The sequence below is a fragment of the Neolamprologus brichardi genome, chromosome 6, assembly GCF_056152115.1.
Source record: "Neolamprologus brichardi isolate AB-2024 chromosome 6, ASM5615211v1, whole genome shotgun sequence".
Lineage (NCBI taxonomy): Eukaryota > Metazoa > Chordata > Actinopteri > Cichliformes > Cichlidae > Neolamprologus > Neolamprologus brichardi.
In genome coordinates, this window is record NC_142109.1 from 6,394,625 (window position 1) to 6,420,127 (window position 25,503).

General features: G+C 41.6%; 3 protein-coding genes across 4 annotated transcripts; all 3 read left to right on the forward strand.

The window, feature by feature from the left end:
* The first annotated feature begins 2,049 nt into the window (after positions 1-2,049).
* Positions 2,050-6,606, forward strand: LOC118455208 (apolipoprotein L6-like). Its single transcript, XM_087842396.1, has 9 exons — positions 2,050-2,058; positions 3,167-3,268; positions 3,388-3,480; positions 3,754-3,840; positions 3,932-3,971; positions 4,074-4,125; positions 5,463-5,592; positions 5,672-5,860; positions 6,184-6,606. Exons 1-9 carry the CDS (start codon positions 2,050-2,052, stop codon positions 6,604-6,606), a joined length of 1,125 nt encoding a protein of 374 aa, XP_087698522.1.
* A 4,989-nt stretch (positions 6,607-11,595) lies between these two features.
* On the forward strand, positions 11,596-17,980 carry LOC148102450 (uncharacterized). Its single transcript, XM_087842397.1, has 9 exons — positions 11,596-11,811; positions 14,640-14,759; positions 14,881-14,973; positions 15,246-15,338; positions 15,427-15,466; positions 15,561-15,612; positions 16,810-16,939; positions 17,019-17,207; positions 17,558-17,980. Exons 1-9 carry the CDS (start codon positions 11,596-11,598, stop codon positions 17,978-17,980), a joined length of 1,356 nt encoding a protein of 451 aa, XP_087698523.1.
* Positions 17,981-19,958: 1,978 nt separating this feature from the next.
* Positions 19,959-24,509, forward strand: atf4a (activating transcription factor 4a). 2 transcript variants are annotated; one of them, XM_035913380.2, is made up of 4 exons: positions 19,959-20,136; positions 21,108-21,269; positions 21,509-21,823; positions 22,784-24,509. In XM_035913380.2, exons 2-4 carry the CDS (start codon positions 21,221-21,223, stop codon positions 23,752-23,754), a joined length of 1,335 nt encoding a protein of 444 aa, XP_035769273.1. In that variant the 5' UTR covers positions 19,959-20,136; positions 21,108-21,220; the 3' UTR covers positions 23,755-24,509. The 2 variants fall into 2 exon arrangements, with proteins under 2 accessions (XP_035769273.1, XP_006803853.1); XM_006803790.2 differs by having other exon boundaries at positions 22,787-24,509.
* The last annotated feature ends 994 nt before the right edge of the window (positions 24,510-25,503 follow it).

Below are 25,503 nucleotides of genomic sequence, written 5' to 3' on the forward strand. Positions count from 1 at the left end.
TTGGGGACCGCTGCACTAAGCAATTTCCTGCCACAACAGCTAAATGGTCCTCAAAGAAAATACTGAATGCCTGCACAGTACAGGCCAGTATTTAATGCAGGCACAGATCTACATCATAGCATTCTGCTCTTTCCACCTCATGACGTCTGTCTAAACAGTCATGTCACTTCCTCTTTTGTTAATCTTTGTTTACTTTTAAATTTTGCAGTATTTAGTTTTTTGGGATATTTTATTTTTCCTTTACGCCATTTTCGTCTATGTGTTTTAATGCTCAATCATCCTGGTAAAGAAATCCCAAAAAGTGGTAATCTGGACGTAGCGTTTTTCATCACTCATCCAAGTGACTTCTTCAGTCTCAGCTGACTGCAGGTTTCCACAATCTCATAAACAGTACATTTGCACAATGACTGACACAAACAATGTGCTGTGAGGTCAGTTTCATGACCATTAATATGCAAATTGTCATGACCATTGATCAATGGCCATTCGCAGAGAGTTGGGAAATGGCTGCAATCACAGCATTGTAAGATGGTTAAAGATGCACCGTTAGGCCATCTGGCTAAGTGGATGGGACAACACAGAAGAGCTAACTCATCAGGCAGTTTATTTATGCCTTCAGGCATGATGAAGACATGCTGGACAGGGAGGAGCGCTGGTTTGAGTGCAGAGTCAAAGAGGCCATTTACGTGAAAAGGGAAAGACCATCTCTGAATCGAGGAGCGGGCCTAAGGGAATCATAATGGGCATGGTTTCTTGTCTGACTGGTATTCTTGGTCTTCTTGATGCTTTGTTTGATTTCATGAGGCTGTCTTGAACATGTCTACATGCCTAAATGCTTTGTATTGCGGACTCACAATTGGTTAATTTGATATTTGCATTATTGAGCAGTTGAACAGGTATACCTGATAAAGTGGCTGCTGAATGTATGTAGTGTGACTTACAGCAGTCGGTGCTATGCTCTCAGGTTGTATATATTTTCTTTGTCTGTTTTCTGATCTGTATGTTTTCATGAGTATTATTTTGCTTTTCTCCATTTCAGCAATTTTTCACATAAATCCGTCACATGTAATTTTTCTGTGTGGATCCTTTTTACTCTGCATTATGCCTAGAGTTTTGCAGAAATCTTTGCAAAATCAGTAAGGTTTTGTAAAGGTAAAGTAAAGAACAATTTAATGTCCAAGTCTTAAAAAGGTGGTGAAAGATTGTTATTCATTAATCACAGAGTTGAAGTGATTGACTGACTGGCACATTTGACAAATGTGAAAAACTTTAGTAGAGGTGAGTCTGTGTCATAAAACTATTTTGAGAACTACATGAAGTGCAGTGAGAATAACATTCCTGCTGTTAACATTGTGCCTAATTGATTGAGACAACCTGTAAAGCCAGGGCGTGAATTACAGCGGATCCTGGCATGACATTCGCACCCTTCATTCTCATACCTGAGAAAAGGTTTGCAGTTTTTCTCAGTTGCTTTGGTGCAATTCTCACATCTGTAGCCGCTTTCTCAAAACAATGATCACTAGTGGGAAAGAGTGATGAGAAGAATGTTCCAGCTCTGAGATTTCCACCAAAGTGACTAAAAAACAACAAAACAAACTGTGTGTGGTGCAACTGTATTACAGTGACATAAAAGACAGTTATCCTGCTTCACATACTTGAAAAGGCACACATAGAGACCTCTGTATAAGCAGTTACTAATGAGATTCCCTCTGATGTATATCCCAGTTTAGAAAAACTTTAGCAAAAGCGGAAGTTGTCTTTCTGTTCACGCAATAACATTTATGCGTTCAATTTCATTAGAAAAGTAAAAAGAATATAAGTATTCTTTTAATATTTCTTGTGATGAGTGGCGGGTGTTGTTATGCTAAAAACATTTTCCAGTCCAACAACAGAAGTGAATGAAAAACGGAGAATGAATATCATGACGTGACGTTTCAGTCACCGTCATGCCTAACCTGTTTGGATTGTGGGATGAGCATTCATTTAGTGGAGCAGCCAGCCAAAGTGCAGCATCCTGTAGTGACACAGAGACAAGAGACACATTACACAATGCCACAGGTAAGAAATTCAAATGGAATTTTAATGAAGTTTAGATGACTCACAACAACTTTTACTCAAAATGCCATTCATATTGTTTTAGTCAAAATATCCTACCTATCTGGAATTTGTTCCAAAATATTATTTGGCAGAATCATAAAATATTTTTTTAAAAATCAGGTTTTGGCAGTTAATTTGGTCATTTTGCGCTGAAGAATGAGGCTCTGTCCAGCTCTCAGTCTCCGCAAACCTCACAGTAAACTGTTATCTTTAGAACTGCTTTCTAGTATTTTCTCTATCACCATGTTGCTGCAAGGCTTTTCAAATGTCAGTTTTTGTGCTTGCTTTGTAAACTGCAAACTTTATGCAACTCCCCTTGAGTCACATAGTCAAGAAAAACATCGTCTTCACTGCTTAATACCAAGCATACGTAGGGAGGGGTTATTACAGTGTGAGCATGTAAATGTCTTAAATATGTTGCTTGTTTGTGCTTGTTTGTCATGTCTTTTTTTGGTGATTTCTTCTGAAACTTTATTTAGCTGTTACATTTACGTTACATTGACATACATATATTCATATATACAAGCATCGCGCACTTGATTACGCTGAAGATGATTGGAGTCAATAACAAAGGAGTTATTAAGTAATAATGTAGTCAGAACAAATCATTGGAATTCCTATTGCATACAACTGCTTCCCATATTTACTGTATGGGTACCATCATTGCCAACATCATATTCTCTTAGAAATGCTTGTATGTTTGAATGCATCTTTAATATGTCTTCAGTGTTGTTACTTTCTTAGTCAAAGGCTGACTTTGGAACAATGCCACTGATAGATAAACTGATAAACAGCCATTATCAAATTTTATTTGGAGCAAAAGTGAAACCAGTCAACAATGGGTGTGTCAGCTGCAGAGATGTAATCAGCCTTGTTTAGTGGACCTGAGATCTTGAGACAAATTCTTCTGTAAAAATGTATAGATCACAAGATTTGACTCAACATTGTAATGTGAACATGCACTTATGGTCTCTAAAAATAGAGGGGGGCGGGGGAGAGAAACTGTAGATGCATTTTTTGATAAACTTATTCTGTGTTATTATCTTATTATGTTCCTTCTTTCCTACAGCCAAAGCATCCCCTTCCCCTGCCAAGGAAGCAAATCTCCCTTCCAATCAGTCTTGATGAGCCAGGAAAAAGTGCTCCCCTGTCACCCACAAAATCTGAAGAGGTTTGGTTTCAGTCGCCTACACTCTCAGAAGTTTAAGCAGTGGCTATATATAAACATATATGGTTGCATTCTAATCATTTTTAATTATTTGGTGATTTTTTTTTCTATTTTAAACTCAGAACATCTGCTCGAGTCCACCACCAGTGTCACCAAAGACGTGGACTGTTAAAAAGAGTCCAGAAGGAAATGGAGTTTTTGTGGAAAAAATAAAGGTACCGCTGGTCTATATCTAATGTTTTTTTTTCTGTCCGCATCTACTCACACAATGAATGCTTTTAATGTGTCACAGAAATGTAGTTTATCTGAAAGCAGTTGAATTGCAGCAGTACAAAGTTCAGACATGTGCATTCAAAGAATCTGAAACTGGTGTCTCTGATCAAATTCTCTGTCATGTTAGATAACACATGAAGTATGTGCACAGTTCAAACAGGATTACCATGTTCAAGGTTGATCTAATAAACATGGATTGTTTCTCTTTTTCTAAGATGCTGGATCAGTGTTTTAAGGATAAAGGTGAACTCCCTTTAATGCCTCCTAAACCCCATCGACTGCAGCTTGATGATGAATCCCTGGTAATTACTTAAAATAAACACAGCATTAAATTGATATCAAGTGATTGTTTTGTCATGTTTTAGCCACTTTAAATCATCTCTCTTTAATTAGGATGCTGAGAGTCTGTCAAACTTCTTTGAAGAGTCGACACGTGAGTAAAAAACTTGCTTGAACCAGCTTGAAAAGATTTCAATTGGATGTTGTTTTTTGTGGTATCCTGTTGTTGCTGAACTGTAGTGTCATTTGCTTCTAGCCTGGAAAACTCTGTCCAGTGAGCTCCAACTTGGTAGAGTACCAGAAAAAGTGTAAGTTTTTATCCATGCTTTTACATGTGGGAACAATAGCTATAGTTAAAATGACTGTTTGTTGGCACTAAGTTTGTCTTTGGATTAATTTCATCTTCACTTCAATGCAGCTTAATTCAATTCAGTGACATGCAGACACACCACACAAATGTGAGCATCTTCCTCTCTTCAGACATCATTGTACTTCAGTCTTTAACAGAGGGTGGACAGACTGACAGTACTGTCATAAACCTACTCGTGCACTCCTTTGGCTACAGCACTTCTTTTATACCATACAGCTGGTTGGCTGATTGCATGTGTTTAAGTTCAAGCCTAATTTTAGTTCCCAGCCATTCACATAGCCTTTTTGCTTAAAGAACATCTTTGCATGCTACACTGGCTCTCGCTGCCCAAAGCTGAGGAGGAAAGCAGTTTTCAAGACCACAAAATTTCACAAAACATTTGGAAGAATGAAAGAAAAAGAAGAAGAAAAAGAACAATGCAAGTGAAAGTGAAGGCATGCAGAGATGCTGGAAGGGGCTCATTCTCTGTGACCTTTTTGTTCATGAACGTTACACAACTAGGGCAGGGCTGGCAACTCCCATATCTCTCATGGTATGCATTAGTTTCACTTTCTTAAATTAATTAAACAAGTTAAACAGGAATAACTTCCATAAACATGGAAGGGCACGAAATAACATTTTATTTTATTTGACATTGGTGACTGAGGCAAATAAAACAGTTTTTTGTGTGTGTTTTTATTTTTTCTAAATGAGATTCACCAGAATAGTGCGGCTAAAGACATCTGAGGTTAGTTGTTGATTTGAGCTGTTTGGAAGAGTCTTTCCTGTAATTGCATTACATGCCTCCTGCTTCAAATGATTAACGACACGCAGATTCACACTGATTTCGAATAGTGTCCTGAGTAAAAAAATAAAATAAAAATAGTGTCCTGAGTGCTGCTTTCCATCTGGTCCAAATACTTCTGTAGAGAAAAAAACCAAAACAAAAGCAGACTTTTAATACAGAACAAATCTTAAAAGTATGAAACATGTAAAACTAAGTGACCTGCTTAAGAAAAGATATACTCACAGCAGGCAGTCATGACACACGTGCTTCACCAAATAATCTACCATGAACAAAAGAAGCAGCTCGTGAAGCAAATGAAGACTTAGATCGTACATTGAATTGCAGTGTTCCAGTTATCTGTGATAAATGCAGTGCTTTTCCTGCTTTAGGAAAAGTCAGAGAATCACCAAAGTTATTACAGTCTGTTATCATGAATAAGTGTATTTAAAATGCAAATGGTTTTGTCGACATTAAAGGTGAATTAATAAAGTTTTTATAACACATTCTAGGGTCATTGAAGTTAAAGCTGAACATCTTCATAAAGCTTTCAATTCTTACATCTCGACGACATCTGGGTGTCAAGGTGGGCTGCAAGAGAAAATAGACGAGCTTGGCTCCATCGCTGACAACTTAGATAAGGTAAGAAGGTGTGGATATATTTATGGATACATGTATATCTGTGTCCATGGGTTCCCTTTTAAATCATTTTCTTTTTCAGGTTTCAAAGGGGACAAAAATCGCTGGCATCACAGGAGGCGCTACAACTGTAGCAGGAGGTGTGGCAGCAGCTGCTGGGGTGATCCTGTCCCCGTTCACGCTGGGAGCCTCGCTGGCACTAACTGCTGTCGGAGTCGGCGTGGCTGCAGCTGGTGGTGTTACTGGTGCATCAGCAGCCATCGCAAATAAGGTGATGGTCTTTAAGGCACTGGCTTAAAACATCTTTGTTCATGGTTTTTGTAGGTTGATAGGTTTTCCTAAATTTTTAAGAGAAAATACATTTTTCAAATCTGTTCTGACTCACTTTTGTTTTTGTTCTTTTGTTAATTTGGAGTTCCAGGACTTCAATAATCTAACATGCTGAATGTCTTCTTTTACAATATAAAGTCTCTCGAGATCAAAAGCCCTGTTTTTATGCTATCACAATTTTAAAAAAGGGTACTAACTGGAAACTACCCACACTAGTTATCTGAATTTCTGGTATTTAACTGATTGTGAAGCATGTTTTTCCAGGTGAACTGCAACCAGGACCAGAAGAAAATCGAAAAGGTCTTTACCGACTACGAGTCCCTCAGTAAGGGCATTCAGGAGAAACTTGCTTATGTCATTGAGGGCATAGAGCAGCTGAGGCAGCATGGTGTCATCATGCTCGAGAGGACCAAGGTGAAGTCAGAGAGGGCCTCCAAGTTGTTGGAGTTCTTTGGTCAAGGAGGGCCATGTGCCAAGGTCTTGGAGGCAAACTCCAAGCCATCTGGGATGATAGAAGGCTTCGCCCTCGGCATGGATATGTACTTCACCAAAGGAAAAGATGGAACCAAGGTGAAGAAGGGCTTTGAGTCAAAGTTGGCAAAGAAACTCCGCTCCTTGGCGGTGGATCTCCAGAAAGGACTGGATGAGTCCATCAAAATCAAAGAACTGTTTGAAAAGTATTGTTAGGAGGGTATTTTTCTCCACTTGAATATCTTTTGTTTTGGGGTTGTCTTTTAATGTTAATTTTCAGCTTTTATTAAAGTTTATTGATCGATATATATATTACCTCTTTGGCAACAGGTTTGAAAACAGAACAAAACTTTTAGTGCAACTTTAGGAATTGTAACTTCAAGCAGTTTCTTTTAAATGGCATGTAGTTATTAATGCTGTATAAAACTGAGATTGTGTTAACCTCCCTTACTTTAGCTGGTTTTTCCTGTTAAGATTATTTCTAAAACTAATCTAATCAGATTTTGTCGATTCACACCTTAAGCTAGGTGTTAAACAGAATGCCATGACATTTTTAAAAATGACTTCTAAATAAACTACTTAAAGACCGACACCATCCACCAGGGGGTAGTGTAATTCTTTTTTCTGTTTTTTATTTCACCTGATACTGAGTACAGTTTTAAAATACATAGACTTTTGTCATTCCTAGCTTGACTTTATATGTCATGAGTGGTTGTTAACTGGAAGCTTAAAATGAAACATTTTAAATGTTACTTCTCCATAAACTTACTCAGGCCCCAGACCTGACTGTGTGTCATACAAACCGTATGACAATCACAGAAATGCAGTCAAACTTTTTCTCAGTGTTTATTCAAATACTTCTGCCTATCATTCAACCTATTTATGCTATAAACCTTTTTAAATTTTCACACTATCATAAGGTGTGGACACCTTGGGTTGTGAAAAAAGTTTGAATGACCTAAAAAAAAAAAAAATAGGGTTTGGGTCCAAATTAATGTCACCTTCAGGACCAATAGTGTCTTATTGAGTCCCTTGCAAGCTTACAGCTCCCTCATAACATGAATAGTTAAAAATAGCCATGATCAGAAATGGTCTCTTTTACTTCCTGATGCCAGTCTCAAATCCTTCAGTCACCTATCAGGGGAAAAAACATCTCAGTGAGCTTAAAACAACAACAAAAACTTAGAAAGAGAAACTGGCTCTGCACAGTGGACTGCAAAGGACTGACTTAATTTGAGAAACGTGGAACGTCAGATGTATCTGCCAGGGTGCAGGGAGCTTGAGCCAAACCGCAGACACTGATTGCAGTGTCAATCTCATACGGGCCGATGATGTTGGGGTCCAACTTATGAGAAGGGATGTCTTTGGCAGCTAGCCATACCTTCTGCCCTGGCTGGTACAAGGGGGCCGGAGTGCAGCGGCGGTTGGTAAAGAGATGATGACGTTCTGGTTAACTGGTTCGGAGGAGAGCTTGTCGCATCTTGTACCAAGTTCGTTGGCAGCACTGAAGATGCTGCTGCACGGAGGGGACAGCAAGGTTGAGCTCGTTTTCAGGGAAGAGCAAGGGTTGATAGCTGAGAGAACCTTCAAATGGCCATAATCCTGTAGTAGAAGATATAAGTGAGGTATGTGCATTTTCCATCCAAGGTAATTATGTGGCCCAGGTGGTGGGATTTTGGGGTACTAAGCAGCGGAGCGCTGACTTCAGCTCCAGGAGGACTGGTACCATGATCGGGGTCCCCCAGGAATGCTTGGCGGATGACCTCTTCTATACGCCAGGTGAGGGCGCCCACCTTGCAGGTGGCAGGTAGGATGGGAGCCGGTGAAGATGGCTCGGTGTTTGGAGAATAGTTGTAGGAGAGCACGTCTGGCTTGATATTCTGAGAGCCTGAGAGATAGGAGAGACAGAGGTTAAAAAGAGCAGAGAACAGTGACCAGCAGGCTTGCAGAGAGTTAAGCCTTTTAGCTGTTCATTGATAAATTAGATTTTTCTGGTCTGTCTATATGAGAAATGGTTGTTCCATTCCCTCCAGCCAGGATGCCATTCTTCCAGGTCCAACTCGATTGCCAGGAGCTCCCTATCCCCAAATTCGTAGTTCTGCTCAAAGTTGGTGACTCAATGTGAAAAGAAGGCGCACGGCTGGAGTTTAACATTGTTTTTCTTTACGCTACCTGTTCTGACCTGCCTCCCCAATGTGATATTTATGTAATGTATGTATGGTCGGAAAAGGTCCCATTTCGCTGCAGGCAACTGCAAGTGACAAATAGAGCTTCATCATTACCATCATCATCATTGGCGTGAAACAAAAGATCAAGGCAATGTGAACACAAATTCAGTGGAATCTGAAGTTTATCTTGATGTTTAAAATATGCAGGGTGTCATACTAACCCAGCTGCTTATGTCCAGCATCACTCTTTTATTATAAATTTTACCCAAAATGTAGCCACTTTAATGTCTTAAACTAAAATCACATTAAAGTTTTGATGAACTAAAATCGTCAAGTCTGTCAGGGACCCTGGGTCTGAGCGACCCAGGACCCTGAGCAGTTATGGACTTATCTTTCATTATATGTATTTTTGGTAGTGCTGTCCCTCTTCTGCCTGTTTGCAGATGTGTGTGTGTGTGTGTGTGTGTGTGTGTGTGTGTGTGTGTGTGTGTGTGTGTGTGTGTGTGTGTGTATGGATGCAGGTGTTTCTGCGAACACCTGTTCACGGGCGCCTTCAGGCCTGGTGGGTGTGGCCCTGCTAGGGAACTGGCCACACCCGAAGCCCCTGCCAGGCACCTGCTGCTGATCAGGGCTCGTCGGGGGAGCTATTTAGGAGAGTGTTGGAGCTCCCACCGGCGTGGGATCATTAAGTTAAAACTCCAAGTCAGTGTGTGTAGTATTAGGAAGTGCGGATCGTGTGTGCCCGCGGGGGTCAGTGTTTAACAGCTGCTTCTATTGTTTTCCTGCAGGAGGAATGTGGAGAAGAAGGACAGCACACACAGGGTGTGCAGAAACACGACAGCAGGGAGCACGAGCACGGACGTCGGAGGGGAACGCACACACGGGAGTTAAGGGAGCAAAGGGGATTTTGTGTGCATCTGTTGTTAACCACACTGTAAATAAACACACTGTTTGCATCGCAGAGTCCTGCATTTTGGGCCCTCCTCCTCACTTCCCCACGGTTGGCTGTCATCAACCGTGACAGAGTCAGCCCCAAAAAATCTTGTATCTTTTAAGATACATAAACAAGAGTGTTACTAGGATCTTGAAATGCTGGGGCTTAATCCAGACCTGCAATCTTTGGAATTTTCACTCAATAACAGCACCCTTTTAAAATTATTTACTGTATTTTATAGAAAAATTGATAAAAAATGTCAAACATTATATGCTGCCTAAAGGTTAAAGTGACAGAATGATACTAAAATAAACAATCAATGCTCAGGGAGGGTGCCCAAGGGCAAGTGTCAAGTGGCCGGGCCTTAGTCCATGAGGCCTGCTAGGCACTCCCCAAAAAAGGGACATGGACCCATCCTCATGCAGGCCCACCACCCGCGGGAGGCACCGTAAGGGTCAGGTGCACTCTGTGCCAGGCAGCGGCCAGGAGCAGCGGCCAGGAGCAGAGGCCAGGAGCAGAGGCCCTTGCGGATTGATCACTGGCTGCCAAGACTAGCAATAGGGACATGGAATTTCACCTCTCTAGTGGGGAAGGAGCCTGAGTTAATGCATGAGGCTGGCTAGATGCAGACTAGATATAGTCAGGTTCACCTCAACGCATGGCTTGGGCTCTAGACCATTCTACTGGACAGGGACTGGACTCTGTCTCAGTCTGAAGTTGCACTTGGTGAGAGGCAGCGGGCTTAGCTAGGTATTCTAATATCTCTTCTGCTTACTGCCTGTATGTTGGGGTTTCTCCCGGTGGATGAGAGGGTTTGTGCCCTGCGCCTTCGGGTCGCAGAATGGGTCCTGACTGTCGTCTGCGTTTATGCGCGGATTTGTGGTTCAGAGTATCCACTCTTCTTGGAGTCCCTGGGCAGGGTGTTTGAGGGTGCTTCACATGGGGATTGTTGTCCTACTGGGAGACTTCAACGTTTATGTGGGCAATGACAGTGAGACCTGGAGGGGCGTGGTTGGCAGGAACGGCCTCCCAGATCTGAACCTGAGTGATGGTTTGTTATTGGAAACTACAGTTTGTCCATAACGTACACCAACATAAGTGTCCATAAGTGCACGTGGAACTAGGACACCATAGGCTGCAGGTCAATGAACGATTTTGTAATCGTATCACCAGACCTACGACCATGTGTTTTGGACACTCAGGTAAAGAAAGGGGCTGAGCTGTCAACTGATCACCACCTGGTGGTGAGTTAGATCAGATGGCGGGAGAGGATCCTGGACAGACGGGCACACCCAAACGTATAGATCGAGTGTGCTGGGAACACCTGGCTGTAGCCCCGGTCCACAAGATCTTCAACACACATAGCTTCAACAACATTCCGAGAGAAACTGGGGACATTGAGTCTGAACGCACCGTGTTCAGCATCTCAATTACAGAAACCACTCCACTGAGATGTGGCCCCAAGGTGGTTGGTGACTGACATGGTGGTAACCCCGAACCAAATGGTGGACACCAGAGGTGAAGGGAGCCACCAGGCTGATGAAGGAGGCCTATCAGGCTTGGTTAGGCTGTGGAACTTCAGAGGCAGCTAATAGGTACCGACAGACAGTGGCTGAAGCAAAAACTTGGGTGTGGTAGGAGTTCAGAGAGGCCATGGAAAAAGACTTTTGGACTGCCTCGAGGAGATTCTGACAAACCATCAGGCAACTCAGCAGGGGAAAGTGGTGTTCTGCCTGCACTGTGTATAGTGTGAGTGGAGCGCTGCTGACTTCAACTGAGAACATTGTCGGGTGGTGGAAGGAATACTTCAAGGACCTCCTTAATCCCACTGGCACATTTTCCTTGGAGGAAGCAGAATCTGCAGACGAGGGAGACAGCTCATCTATCTCTGGGGGTGAGGTCACTGAGGCAGTAAAACATCTCCTTGGTAACATAGCCTCCTGAAGGCTCTGGATGTTGTAGGGCTGTCTTGGTTGACATGCCTTGGTCACTTGGGTGATCTCAGATCTCATCTTTGTTTTTTGAGGATGATGTGGTTCTGTTTGCTTCATCAGATAATGGCTTCCAGCTCGCACTGGAACAGTTTGCAGCTGAGTGTAAAGTATGGGAATGAGACTCAGCACCTTCAAATCTGAGGCCATCGTCCTCAGGATGGAGTGCCCTCCGGGTCAGGGACGAGTTAATGCCCAAGTGGAGAAGTTCAAGTATCTCAGGGCCTTGTTCACGATTGATGGACTAGCTCCCTCACCAGCTCCTACCTCCCAGATCAACAGACGAATTGGTGTTGTGGCTGCCGTGATGCTGTACTGGTCTGTCATGGTGAGGAGAGAGCTGAGTGCAAAAGCCAAGCTCTCAATTTACCTGTCAATCTCAGAACAAGATCACGGATTCAAACAGCAGAAGTGCGGTTGCTCCGAAGGGTGGCTGGCCTCTCCCTTAGAGATAGTGTGAGGAGTTCAGGCATCCGGGAGGAGGTGGTTCGGGCATCTGATAAGGATGCCTCCTGGGTTAGGTGTTGTGGGTATGTGCCACCGGGAGATGGGCCTGGGGCAGACCCAGGACCCGCTGGAGAGATTATATTTCTCGGCCGGCCTGGGAACGTCTTGGTGTTCCCCCGGCCAAGCTGGAGGAGGTGGCCGTGGAGAGGGAGGTCTGGACTTCTCTGCTTAGGCTGATGCCCCTGTGACCCGGAAGATGGATGGATGGATGGATGGGTATTTTTTCCTTTACACTATTCATTTTCCTTTTATCCTTCCTTTACCCCAGTTACGTGTTTTAATTGTCAATCATGCTCAATCATCCGGGTAAAGAAATTCCAAAAAGTTGATTCTGTTCATTTGGACGTAGTATTTTCAGTGAGAGAAACATTTCATAACTCAGTGAGTTCTTCAGTCTTAGCTGACTGCAGGTTTCCCCAAACTCATAAACAGTAAATTTGCTTAATGACTGACACCAACACGAACAATAATGACTGACACTAACAATGGGGTTGGGGAGTTGGGGAATGGCTGCAATCACAGCATTGTAAGATGGAAAAAGATGTACCCTTATGCTATCTGGCTAAGCGGATGGGACAACACAGAAGACCTAACTCATCAGGCCAGGACTCTGCAGTCTATTTATGCCTGCAGGCATGATGAACACATGCTGGATACATAGGAACTCTGGTTTGAGTGGGGAGTCAACGAGGCCATTTACGTGATAAGGGAAAGACCATCTCTGAATTAAAGAGGGAGCCTAAGGGTACATCTTTCACCATCTTACAATGCTGTGATTGCAGCCACTCCCCAACTCTCTGTGAGTGGTACTCATGGCCATTGATTAGTTAATTTTGTTTTTTTTAGTTTCTTTGATAGACTCTAACTTTGCATGTGTTTAAATGTAGGCGCATTCATATGTGCATACATGGAGATCCAATAGTTGGTTAGTAGGGTGGACCTCTGCGCATAATGATATGTGTCTGTGTATATTTGTCTGTGTCCTGGAAGTTTCCTTCTGCTGGACTGAGATCTGCTGACTGTGAAGGCCAATGGTGTACAGGTGAGTCCATGTGAAATGTATCCTCAGTTTCCTGTTCATAGCCGATAGGTGTGGCTCCAAGTGTGGTCTTCTGCTGCTGTAGCCCAACTGCTTCAAGGTAAGATTTCTTGTGCTCTTCTGCATGGTTTGTTTATAATCGCTGGTTATTTGTGTTACTGTTGCTTTCCTATCAGCTCTGGTGATTCTTCTCTGATCTCTGACATCAACAAGGCATTTTCACCCTGAGAACTGCTGCTCTCTGGATATTTATCTTTTTTTAGACCAGTAGTTTTTGACACACTCAGACCAAAAACCATGCCTATTATAGCTTACTTCTTGATGCTCTGTTTGAACTTCATGAGGCTGTCTTGAACATGTCTACATGCCTGAATGATTTGAATTGCTGACTCACGATTGGTTCATTTGGTATTTGCATTATTGAGCAGCTGAACAGGTATACCTAATAAAGTGGCTGCTGAATGTATGTAGTGTGACTTACAGTAGTTGGTGCTATGCTCTCAGGTTGTATATATTTTCTTTGTCTGTTTTCTGATCTGTATGTTTTCACGAGTATTATTTTGCTTTTCTCCATTTCAGCAATTTTTCACATAAATCCATCACATGTAATTTTTCTGTCTGGATCTTTTTTACTCTGCATTATCCCCACATTTTTTGCAGAAACCTTTGCAAAGTCAGTCAAAGTAAGGTTTTGATAAAAGTAAAAAAAAAGAAACTTCATGTCTAAGCCTTAAAAAGGTGGTGAAAGAAAATTGTTATTTATTCATCACAGTATTCCTAAAGTGTTCCTTTAAATGATTTCCTTTAATATTTTTTGTGAGAAGTGGCGGGTGTTGTTATCCTAAAAACAACATTTTCCAGTCCAACAACAGAAGTCAATGAAAAAAGGTAAATGGATACCATGCCGTGACGTTTCAGTCACAGTCATGCAATCTGTTTGGTTTGTGGGATGAGCATTCATTCAGTGGATAAACCAGCCAAAGTGCAGCATCCTGTAGTTACACGGAGACAGCAGGCACTGTTACACAATGCCACAGGTAAGAAATTTCAATTGAATTTTATTTAAGTTCAGATGACAACAACTTTTACTCAAACTGCCATGCATATTGTTTTGGTCAAAATATCCTACCTATCTGGAATTTGTTCCAACATATTTCAAAAGAACTGCAAAGGTTTTGTTGCCAGAATCATTAAAAAATTTGAATTAGATTAGATTTGCGCTCAAAGCAAAAGTGAAACCAGTCCACAATGGGCGTGTTAGCTTCAGAGATGTAAGCAGCCTTGTTTGGCGGGCTTGACCAGGTAGATTAACAGTTTGGTTGTCTTGAATTTCAGCTCTGTAAGCTGACTCTGAATTTAAATATAATGTGTTCAGATTTGTAGTTCCTTAGAAATCTTGAGGCAAATTTCACTGTAAAAATGTATAGATCACTAGATTTGACTCAATGTTGTATCATGAACATGCACTCATGGTGTCTAAAAGTAGGTTCAGGGAGGGGGCCATTGAAATTGTAGACCACAGTTCTACTTTGATAAACTTATTCTGTGTTACATAACTATCTTTGTCACATTGTGGCAGCACCTTCAATTATGCTCCCTCTTTTCTCCAGCCAAAGCTTCCGACTCCCTTGCCACGTCCAACTCCCCTGCCAAGAAAACAAATCTCCCTTCCAATCAGTCTTGATGAGCCAGGAAAAAGTGCTCCCCTGTCTCCCACGAAATCTGGAGAGGTTTGGGTTCAGTCGCCTACACTCTCAGAAGTTTAAGCAGTGGCTATATATAAACATATATGGTTGCATTCTATTCATTTTTAATTATTTGGTGAATTGTTTTTCTCTATTATAAACTCAGGACATCTGCTCGAGTCCACCACCAGTGGCACCAAAGAAGTGGACTGTTAGAAAGAGTTCAACAGGAAATGACGTTTTTGTGGAAAAAATAAAGGTACCGCTGGTCTATATCTAATGTTTTTTTTCTGTCCGCATCTACTCACACAATGAATGCTTTTAATGTGTCACAGAAATGTAGTTTATCTGAAAGCAGTTGAATTGCAGCAGTACAAAGGTCAGACATGTGCATTCAAAGAATCTGAAACTGGTGTCTCTGATCAAACTCTCTGTCATGTTAGATAACACATGAAGTATGTGCACAGTTCAAACAGGATTACCGTGTTCAAGGTTGATCTAATAAACATGGATTGTTTCTCTTTTTCTAAGATGCTGGATCAGTGTTTTAAGGATAAAGATGAACCCCCTCCACTGCCTCCTAAACCCCATCGACTGCAGCTTGATGATGAAAATGAATCCCTGGTAATTACTTAAATTAAACACATTAAATTGATATCAAGTGATTGTTTTGTCATGTTGTAGTCACTTTAAATCATCTCTCTTTAATTAGGATGCTGAGAGTCTGTCAAACTCCTACAAAGAGTCAACACGTGAGTAAAAATATCCAGCTTGAAAAGATTTCAATTGGATGTTGTTTTTTGTGGTATCCTGTTGTTGCTAAACTGTAGTGTCATTTGCTTCTAGCCTGGAAAACTCTGTCCAGTGAGCTCCAACTTAGAGGAGTGCCAGAAAAAGTGTAAGTTTTTTATCCATGCTTTTACATGTGGGAACAGTAGCTATAGTTAAAATGACTGTTTGTCGGCACTAAGTTTGTCTTTGGATTATTTTTACCTGAAATATGTGTTTGGATTCCTCAATGCACATTCACTTCAATGCAGCTCAATTCAATTCAGTGACATGCAAACACATCACACAAATGTAAAGTTTTTCCTCTCTTCAGACATCATTGTACTTCAGTCTTTAACAGAGGGTGGACAGACTGACAGTACTGTCATGAACCTACTCGTGCACTCCTTTGGCTACAGCACTTCTTTTATACCATACAGCTGATTGGCTGATTGCATGTGTTTAAGTTCAGGCCTAACTTTACTTCCCAGCCATTCACATAGCCTTTTTTCATAAAGAATGTCTTTAAGAAAAAAGGCTATGCTCGCAACTCTCATACCTCTAATCTAGTTACATATGAATACATTATTGTTTAGCATTAGTTTCACTTTCTAAAAGTAAGTTAAACAAGCTAAACAGGAATAAGTTCCATAAACATGGACAAAGAACATTTTATTTGCCTTAGCAACCAAACATTAGACGTTCAGTTTTTTGTTTTTTTTTAAGTATTTATTTTTTCTAAATGAGATTCATCAGAATACTGCGGCTAAACACATCTGAGGTTAGTTGTCAATTTGAGCTGTTTGGAGGAGTCTTTCCTGTAATTTCATTACATGCCTCCTGCTTCAAATGATTAACGACACGCAGATTCACACAGATTTTTTTTACACAACAGACATTGTCAAATAGTGTCCTGAGTGCTGCTTTCCATCTGGTCCAAATACTTCTGTAGATAAAAAAACCAAAACAAAATCAGACTTTTAATACAAAACAACTCTTAATAGTTTGAAACACATAAAACTAAGTGACCTGCTTAAGAAAAGATATACTCACAGCAGGCAGTCATGACACACGTGCTTCACCAAATAATCTACCATGAACAAAAGAAGCAGCTCGTGAAGCAAATGAAGACTTAGATTGTACATTGAATTGCAGTGTTCCAGTTATCTGTGATAAATGCAGTGCTTTTCCTGCTTTAGGAAAAGTCAGAGAATCACCAAAGTTATTACAGTCTGTTATCTGTGGATCATGAATAAGTGTGTTTAAAATGCAAATGGTTTTGTCGTTATTAAAGGTGAATTAATAAAGTTTTTATAACACATTCAAGGGTCATAGAAGTTAAAGCCGAACATCTTTATAAAGCTTTCAATTCTTACATCTCGACGACATCTGGGTGTCAAGGTGGGCTGCAAGAAAAAATTAAAGAGCTTGGCTCCATCGCTGACAACTTAGATAAGGTAAGAAGGTGTGGATATATTTATGGATATATGTATATCTGTGTCCATGGGTTCCCTTTTAAATCATTTTCTTTTTCAGGTTTCAAAGGGGACAAAAATCGCTGGCATCACAGGAGGTGCTACAACTGTAGCAGGAGGTGTGGCAGCAGCTGCTGGGGTGATCCTGTCCCCGTTCACGCTGGGAGCCTCGCTGGCACTAACTGCTGTCGGAGTCGGCGTGGCTGCAGCTGGCGGTGTTACTGGTGCATCAGCAGCCATCGCAAATAAGGTGATGGTCTTTAAGGCACTGGCTTGATTAAATTCTGCTGTTAAAAACAATCGCAGCTTTTCTTTATCACTTTCACACTCCAGTGATGCATCTGAGTTTTTGGGCTTCAGTATCTTAGCCAAGAACCCTTCTCCCCACTGTCTAAGTGTTTGCTGTCATAGGGGACCGTTGGAGTTCCAGGACTTCAATCTAAAATGCTGAATGTCTTCTTTTACAATATAAAGTCTCTCGAGATCAAAAGCCCTGTTTTTATGTTATCACAATTTTAAAAAATGGTACTAACTGAAAACTACCCACACTAGTTATCTGAATTTCTGGTATTGAACTGATTGTGAAGCATGTTTTTCCAGGTGAAATGCAACCAGGACCAGAAGAAAATTGAGAAGATCTTTACTGACTACGAGTCCCTCAGTAAGGGCATTCAGGAGAAATTGTTTTATGTTAATGAGGGCATAGAGCAGTTAAGGCAGCATGGTGTGTCCACGCTTGAGAACACAGAGGTGAAGTCAGAGAGGGCATCCAAGGTGCTGGAGTTCTGTGGTCAAGGAGGTGCATGTGCCACGGCCTTGGAGGCAAACTCTAAGGCGTCTGGGATGATAGAAGGCTTCGCCCTCGGCATGGATATGTACTTCACCAAAGGAAAAGATGGAACCAAGGTGAAGAAGGGCTTTGAGTCAAAGTTGGCAAAGAAACTCCGCTCCTTGATGGTGGATCTCCAGAAAGGACTGGATGAGTTCATCAAAATCACAGAACTGTTTGAAAAGTATTGTTAGGAGGGTATTTTTCTCCACTTGAATATCTTTTGCTTTGGGGTTGTCTTTTAATGTTAATTTTCAGTTTTTACAAAAGTTCATTGATCGATATATATATTACTTTTTTGGCAACAGGTTTGAAAACAGAACAAAGCTTTTGGTGCAACTTTAGGAATTGTAACTTCAAGCAGTTTCTTTTAAATGGCATGTAGTTATTAATGCTGTATAAAACTGAGATTGTGTTAACCTCCCTTACTTTAGCTGGTTTTTCCGGTCAAGATGAGTTAACAGCTTAAGCTAGGTGTTAAACTGAATCCAATGACATCTTTTAAAAAAGACTACTAAATAAAGACTGACGCAATCCACCAGGGGGTAGTGTAGTCCTTCTTTTAAAATGTTTCAACTGATGCTGAGTACACATTTTTAAAATACATAAACTTTTGACATTCCTAGCTTGACTTTATATGTCATGAGTGGTTGTTAACTGAAAGCTTAAAATGAAATATTTTAAATGTTACTTCTCCATAAACCTACTCAGGTACCAGACCGGACTGCGTGTCATACAGACCGTATTACAGTTACAGAAATGTAGTCAAACTTTATCTCAGTGTTTATTCCAATATTCCTGCCTATGATTTTGTCCTTCAGTTTTTGACTAACTAAAGTTATGCTATAAACTTTTTTTTTTTTTTACATTTGTCATTTGAATGGGTTTGGGTCCAAATTAATTTCTCCTTCAGAACCAATAGCATCCTACTGAATCCCTTGCAACAGCGTAGTTACAGCTCTCTCATAACATGAATAGTTAAAAATAGCCATGATCAGAAATGGTCTCTTTTACTTCCTGATGCCAGTGTCACATCCTTCACCTATCATGGGGGTAAAATCTCAGTGAGATTAAAACGACAACAAAAAACATAGCAAGAGACACTGGTTTTGGAGAAGCACAAACCAGACCCAGGTGTACTTTCAGATTCACTGTCCTGCAGCTTGAATCTTTCAGTACTGTCAAGTTTGATGTTTCCACCCCTATTTCAACTTTGGATGGAGGTTGTTTTATCTATGTTTGCTTTGTTGTCAGTACTTGCTTATTACACTATGACTGGCTCTAATAAGTGTATCTACAAACAACACTGAAGATTTCATTCAGATACCAATTTTGGGTTTTAGGGGGCTGCTCTAATATTTGGCTTCAACACCATCTTTATCTTCGGTTTGAAAAAAAGGAACAGTGCACTTCAGTGACAATCAGCCTTTTATTTACCTCGCTGAAAACTTTGAGCATCTAAAATAATATCTTCCCTTTACAAAACCATCCCAACCACATTAAACCTTCATGTAGGGCGAAAAAAAATAATTATGATGAAATGTATGAAGTGAGACTCCTCGCTCTGCAGTCTGCACAGTCTTGTTCAGTCCAAATAATAGTTACCAGGCTTGTTTGACCAGAGAAAGACTGCTCAAAATGACAAGGGTGTGACCCTACATGTGTTAGACATAAGCAGTAAATCATGTCCGTCTGTATGTGAATAAAATATAAAATGGGACACGTTGTGATCTAAATTAACTGTCGGCCAGTTAAAACAATAGACATCTTCGCTCCAGTACAATGAATATTATTGCAAAAATGCGATTTGGATGGGTTTTTTTTTACAAACAGTAAAACAGCTAAAGGCCCATAAAATATTCAATACTCAATGTTTACATCCCCGATTTGACCTATATTTTACGTCACAGCAGCCTGTGGATCTACTTTGTCCGTTGCAAAAGATATGATTCATCCAACCAGTTATAAACATGAGTCAGGCGGAGGGATCGCACTCACAAAAAAGGCTCGTTTGTTTAAGTTAACCAGCATAGTCGAGTGGCCACGCTTTTGTTGACGTTATAAATACTGTTGTGAAGACCTCCCACTCGCGCTGCTGGTTTCACAGTGAACAAACGCCCTCGCGCTGGGTGCGGAGTGATATACGCAGCAGTACTTCGGTCCTATATAATCCCCACGCGACGGCTCTACCTGCTCTTCGTTCCTACAGCTCCTAAAGTAAACACACTTTGCGCATAGTAGCTCTAGCGGGCCAAAATGGCAGTGTAGAGGCGTGCGGCAGCTAACCTTGCAGCGGCAACAAACCGGCAGTGCAACGGCTAAGTGCACTGGCTTTTTCTGGCAAAATGGCGTAAGTAACTTTTTTTTTTATGTTTGCAGTCTTCTAAAGATAAAAGAATATAGCCGCTTCCTGTAGTAACTAACCTGTCAACTAGAGTGTGTTACTGGCTATTAAACTTGTTGATCAAGGCTATTTGTTTTTGTAAAAAAAACCCAAAAAACTTTTTAAGTGTGTTTTAATTCCTAGTTCCTTGTTTGGAGCTAAGGTGTCAAATTACAGTATACCAGCTGAAGTAGACCGAGCCGGCGCCTTACTTTGTGTTGTGAATCACGCTAACGAGCCGTCGTTTGGGCACTGGAAACATTTCAGACGTCTCATTTGAAGTTGTAATTTTTTCCCATGGCTGCGACACTGCTGTCAGTGTGATACTATAAACATTTTAGTGTTTTGTATACGTTTCACATTGGCAACGTGGCGTCCAAAATGGCGCGCGCTGTGGGTTTTTAGCTCGTTCCCCGCCTCGCGCAGATGGCTCTGTTGTGAAAATGGCGGTTTGCCTTCCCACATCTCCGCCATGACTCATAGGCGTGGGTGGAGTTACCAGCCAATGCATGACCAAATTAGGCAAAGTTATCCCCCGGTGGAGGGCGGAGTTTCCCATCAATACAGCTTTGACGCTTAAGGGGAACGGATTAGCCAAAATTAGATACAACCCTCTCTCCCCCATAACGGGATGTCAACTCCTTTAATGACCCTGGTACACACCACCAAAGAAGCCTACATTGTCTGCACAAGGGTCGTCAGTCAACAATATGCTTGTTTCAGGAAGTACACCTGCTCTGGGGAAACTTTGCATTTACAGATAAACTTGGCCCTGCCAAACATCGAATTTTCATAAAGTTTGAATATATCGTTTCACAACTTCCTGCAATAAAATGTGTCACTTCATTTTAGTTTCCATGTGAATCAACACTTACATTTGCTTATATTCCTTATTTTTCTCCCATTAACATGATTTCTGTTTTCCCCCCTCCAACCAGGTCTCTCCCGGCAACCACCTTCAGCTTTGCTGCCGTCGACAGCATACCTGGACCTCTCGACTCACCTTTGTTCTTGTACACCTTTTCACGGCTACCACTGACCAGCAGCAGCCATGACCCTCTCCCAGCTAGCCCTGGAGGACGTGGAGGCCCTGTACTTAGGTGTGTGTTGTGATGACACATATTGCCAAAGCACTAGTACAAACACTGCTGAATGTGCTGCTTTGTTTGCATAACATTTGGTAATGATAATACCATTCCCAACAATTCTAAAGCCAATGAAGTACATTTCCATATGGTCAGCATGGAATTATCTGTAGATGGGTTAGATGTTTTAGTGAGTTATTGGATGTATTGGATGCCCAAAGTTAGAAATTGACGGGCTGATCTTTTGTTCTCAGGGCCCTCCTTTCTGATGGCTGACCCCATGGGGCCCCTTCTGGACCAAGATGAAGAAGAAGCTCTTTCTCCCTCCTCCCTAGAGGGGAAGGCGCCAGCTTCGCCCTCCCTTTCTTTGTCCACTTATCCATCCTCCTCGTCCCCTTATCATACCATGTCTTTCTCCCCGCTGTCTTTGTCCTCCCCATCTCCCTCTCCCCCTCCCACCCATTGTTCCTCATTCCTGGGAACCAAGGCCGGAGCGGACTCGCTGTCCCTCTCTTGGCTGGGTGCCGGCGACCTGCTCGACGCCCATGTTGGAGCAGATGATGGCAAAGGTGAGAGTGCCTTAAAATACATGTTTAATGAGCAAAGGGGCAAGTCCTAAATTTTAACAATTATTTTTCAAAAGGAAATAATTTGACTACTTGTTGAGCTGATTAGAAACCAAATAAAAGAAATGATGGGAGATTACTAATTGGAGTATGTTTAGGACCAAACTACATCTTCCACTCTCATTAGACTGAAGTTGGGAGTATTTCTTGTGCTGTGAGTATTTCAGAGGAGAGGCCCGCTGTCAGTTACGTATTTGAGGTTTGCTTGCAGGCTGAGACCTGACGTTAAGACCGTGAGTGAGAAACCCGGATGTTTGTAGGGCAACAAACATTTATTGGTTTGTGAGTGGCGGGTGTGGCTCAGAGTTGTGCTGTAATGACCGGCTCAAACTGGTTTTGTTAGACGTCATTGTGAAATGACATATATAGCCCTTTGTTCTTCCTGGCATCAGTTAAAGGTGTAAAATTCCTTGTTTTATGGATTTAGTCTCGCTTGAGTATTTGAAAACGTCAGAAGCATAATCGAGGGAGAGATCAAATTTACGCCTGAAGTCATGTGTTGAATACGGTTGGATCACAACGTTTCAAGAAAATTTGATGTATAAAAAATAAACACTATGTTTTGTTGATGCTTGCAGCCAGCAGCTCTCATAGTATTTTGGGATATTGTGTCTTGGGTCGATATTTTAAACAGCAGCTTTCACCGTGTAACCACATCAGTAATTTACATCCGCCCATTGTTTTTTCTGTCATATGTAGTAATGTGACTATAACCCACATAGTGTTGATATTGTCATACGGCTTTTTTATAGGTTGTAAAAATTGATCCAGTACATTTTACAACCCTGGTATTTAACAAATAAGTAGCTTTATGGAGTATTGCATGGAAATGATTCACTGTAAGAATAATGATCCAAATTTCTGAACTGTTTATTGCGAGTATTAATGAATAATATTTGCCAGCAGATGATGCTTTTGCCGGCATGGACTGGATGTCAGAGAAAATCGACCTGAGTGAATTTGACCTGGAGTCTTTCATTGGATCCTGCTCCTCTGATGAGTCTCCCAGCTCTCCTGAAGATCTCCTGGCTTCCCTGGACTCCTCCATGGATTTGGATCTAGATCCCTTTAACACAAACATCCCCGTCCCACACAGCAGCCTTGAGCTGAGTTTGCCTCTGCCCGACATTCCCAGTCCCCCTCTGGAGCTCCCTCTCCCTGTGGCAGCTGAGGCCAAGAAGATGGATGTTGCTCCTGCTCATGAAGTTAAATCTGAACCTCCCTCTCCATCTCCCCCATCTCCAGTCTACACATTGGAGCTGGGAAGCGAAGTAGATGTCCTAGATGCTGACAAGCAGACCACATCCCTCACAATCATCCCAGACCCCAGTGGAAGCGTTCAGTCGACTCCCATTGTTCTCTCCATCCCCACCTCTGGTCACTTTGTGGTGGTCCTCTCAAACAAAGAAGAGCCCTCCCTTTTATCTCTCCCCGATCAAGCTGTTAAAACCTCTCCACCAAGCGAATGCGACAGTGACTCTGGCATTGAGTCAGTCATTGGTTCTCCGGTGCGCCTTCCTTCTCCTCTTCCTACCCCACCCCCTGCAGCTGGTTCCTCTAGGACCAAACCCTACTCCAAATCTGAAGCTTCCACCTCTCCCAAGACCTCCAAGGTCAAATCAGTGTCTGGTGCTCCCAGAGGGGTGGAGAAGAAGCTCAAGAAAATGGAACAGAACAAGACAGCAGCCACACGTTATCGGCAGAAGAAAAGGGTTGAGCAGGAGGAGCTGCACCAAGAGTGCGAAGAGCTGGAGAAGAAGAACCACGAGCTGGCGGAAAAAGCAGAGTCCATCAGCCGAGAGATCCAGTACCTCAAGGACCTGATGGAAGAGGTTCGAAAGCACCGCCGTGTAAAGACCAACAAAGTGGCTTAAAAAGAAAGTAGTGAGAGAGTGGTGTTCCTGCTTCAGTGATCACATGCTTAAAGGGAATCCAAACTAGTAATTGAAGAAAATTGTAAAAGAGCTGCGCGTGAAACCTGCCACTTGGTGGAATAGAAGGAATAGCCAGATAAAAAGTCAAACTCGTATAGAAGTTGAGATTAGTAGTGTAGATTAGGGGGCTGGGAGTTTGTGAGGCGAAGCATCTGTACATGCTTGTCTCTCAGTCCCCTGTCTTATTCCTGGTACAAAAAACAGGGTGTAAGTTTGTCTTTGTAGACTAGGCATGCAAAGCACGAGTCACCGTAGCTCCTGGTATTGTTGTAGACCTGTAACTCATTGACAGAGATCCCCTTGCTCCATCACCACTTCATCACCAGACGTCCAATGGGCTTAAATACATTTATTCAGTAAAATTAAACACCACTTCTACCCCGTTCCTACTACCTTCTAACCCCATGCAACCCTATTATGACCTTCTTCTTAACATCTTGACTTCCAGTAAGGGGCCTCAGCCTACTTATGAATCCGTGATATTACACTCGACTCACTTTTATGTATATAGTTTCTCCTCATTTGCTTGCAGATTGTGGGTATTTTTCCCCCTTTTTTTTAATTATTATTTAATGCTGGATAAAATATTAGCACATCTTTGGTAGCTCTGTCTCCTAGCACTGGTGTTTGGCTTGTAAAAAATGCTTTGCTGGTCTTTTTTTTCTATTAAATATCTATCAGTACTCCAGTGATAATCTGTGTCTTTTCTTTTTTTTTTTGAGTACATTTGATAGTTAAGTCTGTCAGGCTTTTCTGGAAAAATGATACGACAGACTGTAAAACACACATTGGGTAGATAAAAATGAGATTTTTAAGATGAACCAGTTTCAGTGACAAAAATAAAATCTTAACACAGATCCTTTGGTGATATATTTATGTTTATAAAAATGCTGAGTCATTTGCAGAAGGCAATGAGACGAAAAATGAGTCATGTAAGGATCAATTACTAAGAGACTAGGACTTGAACTTATAACTCAAGGCTATGAAAGTGAATGTTATTAATAAAAATGGTGCCTTGTATTGGGAAAAGTTGTGCACAAATGTATATTTTGAAATTTTCCTTTCCGGTTACATTTGTACCTTACCTGGTTTGTATTGCCTTGTCACAGACCAGATCTGCTAATGCCTCAAACCTTTGGAATGAAAACTAATCTCTTTCCACAGAGCTGCGTTACAGTAGTATTTACATATTCTCTGTGTTAGTCAAAGTTCCTCTTAATGTTATTGTGTTGAAGAAGTCTTTCTGGTTTACTACTCAGTAGGAATATGTGAAGAAGAGTGAGGGCAACACATTTTATCAGTTGAAGGCCTCGATGCATCGTGTTCAACATAAACCCCATGTTTAAGCAGAAGTAAAAATTGCTTTATACAAAGAGTGAGTGTGTGTGCAACTTCCCCTTGACTTAACCCGCTAAATAAGTTAAATCACAAAAACTGAAACTTGTGTCACACCATCTGGAGCTGCAAAAGCAGCTTTTCTATCTGGAAATGAGACAAGAACAGAAAGAAACAGATGGGCCAAGGTTGTATGGGAAAGTCCTTGTAAGTGTGAAACTAGACAACACTCCCCAGGGACTCGGCGGGGGGGCATGTTTGCACAGTTTGTTCCAAAAGTGTGTGTGTGTGTTAGAGGCCACATTTGGAAACTTTTTAATTTGATCATACCTTGTGTGTTAAGCATGAATTAGT

Coding starts and splice junctions, on each gene's coding strand:
- LOC118455208 (XM_087842396.1), top strand. Junction 4,126..5,462: donor GGTAGAGTACCAGAAAAAGT/GTAAGTTTTTAT, acceptor AACACATTCTAG/GGTCATTGAAGTTAAAGCTG. Junction 5,861..6,183: donor CAGCAGCCATCGCAAATAAG/GTGATGGTCTTT, acceptor ATGTTTTTCCAG/GTGAACTGCAACCAGGACCA.
- LOC148102450 (XM_087842397.1), top strand. CDS start 11,596: ATGGGAATGAGACTCAGCACCTTCAAATCTGAGGCCATCGTCCTCAGG. Junction 14,760..14,880: donor CTCCCACGAAATCTGGAGAG/GTTTGGGTTCAG, acceptor TTATAAACTCAG/GACATCTGCTCGAGTCCACC. Junction 15,467..15,560: donor CTCCTACAAAGAGTCAACAC/GTGAGTAAAAAT, acceptor ATTTGCTTCTAG/CCTGGAAAACTCTGTCCAGT.
- atf4a (XM_035913380.2), top strand. CDS start 21,221: ATGACCCTCTCCCAGCTAGCCCTGGAGGACGTGGAGGCCCTGTACTTA. Junction 21,270..21,508: donor CGTGGAGGCCCTGTACTTAG/GTGTGTGTTGTG, acceptor TTTTGTTCTCAG/GGCCCTCCTTTCTGATGGCT. Junction 21,824..22,783: donor TGGAGCAGATGATGGCAAAG/GTGAGAGTGCCT, acceptor AATATTTGCCAG/CAGATGATGCTTTTGCCGGC.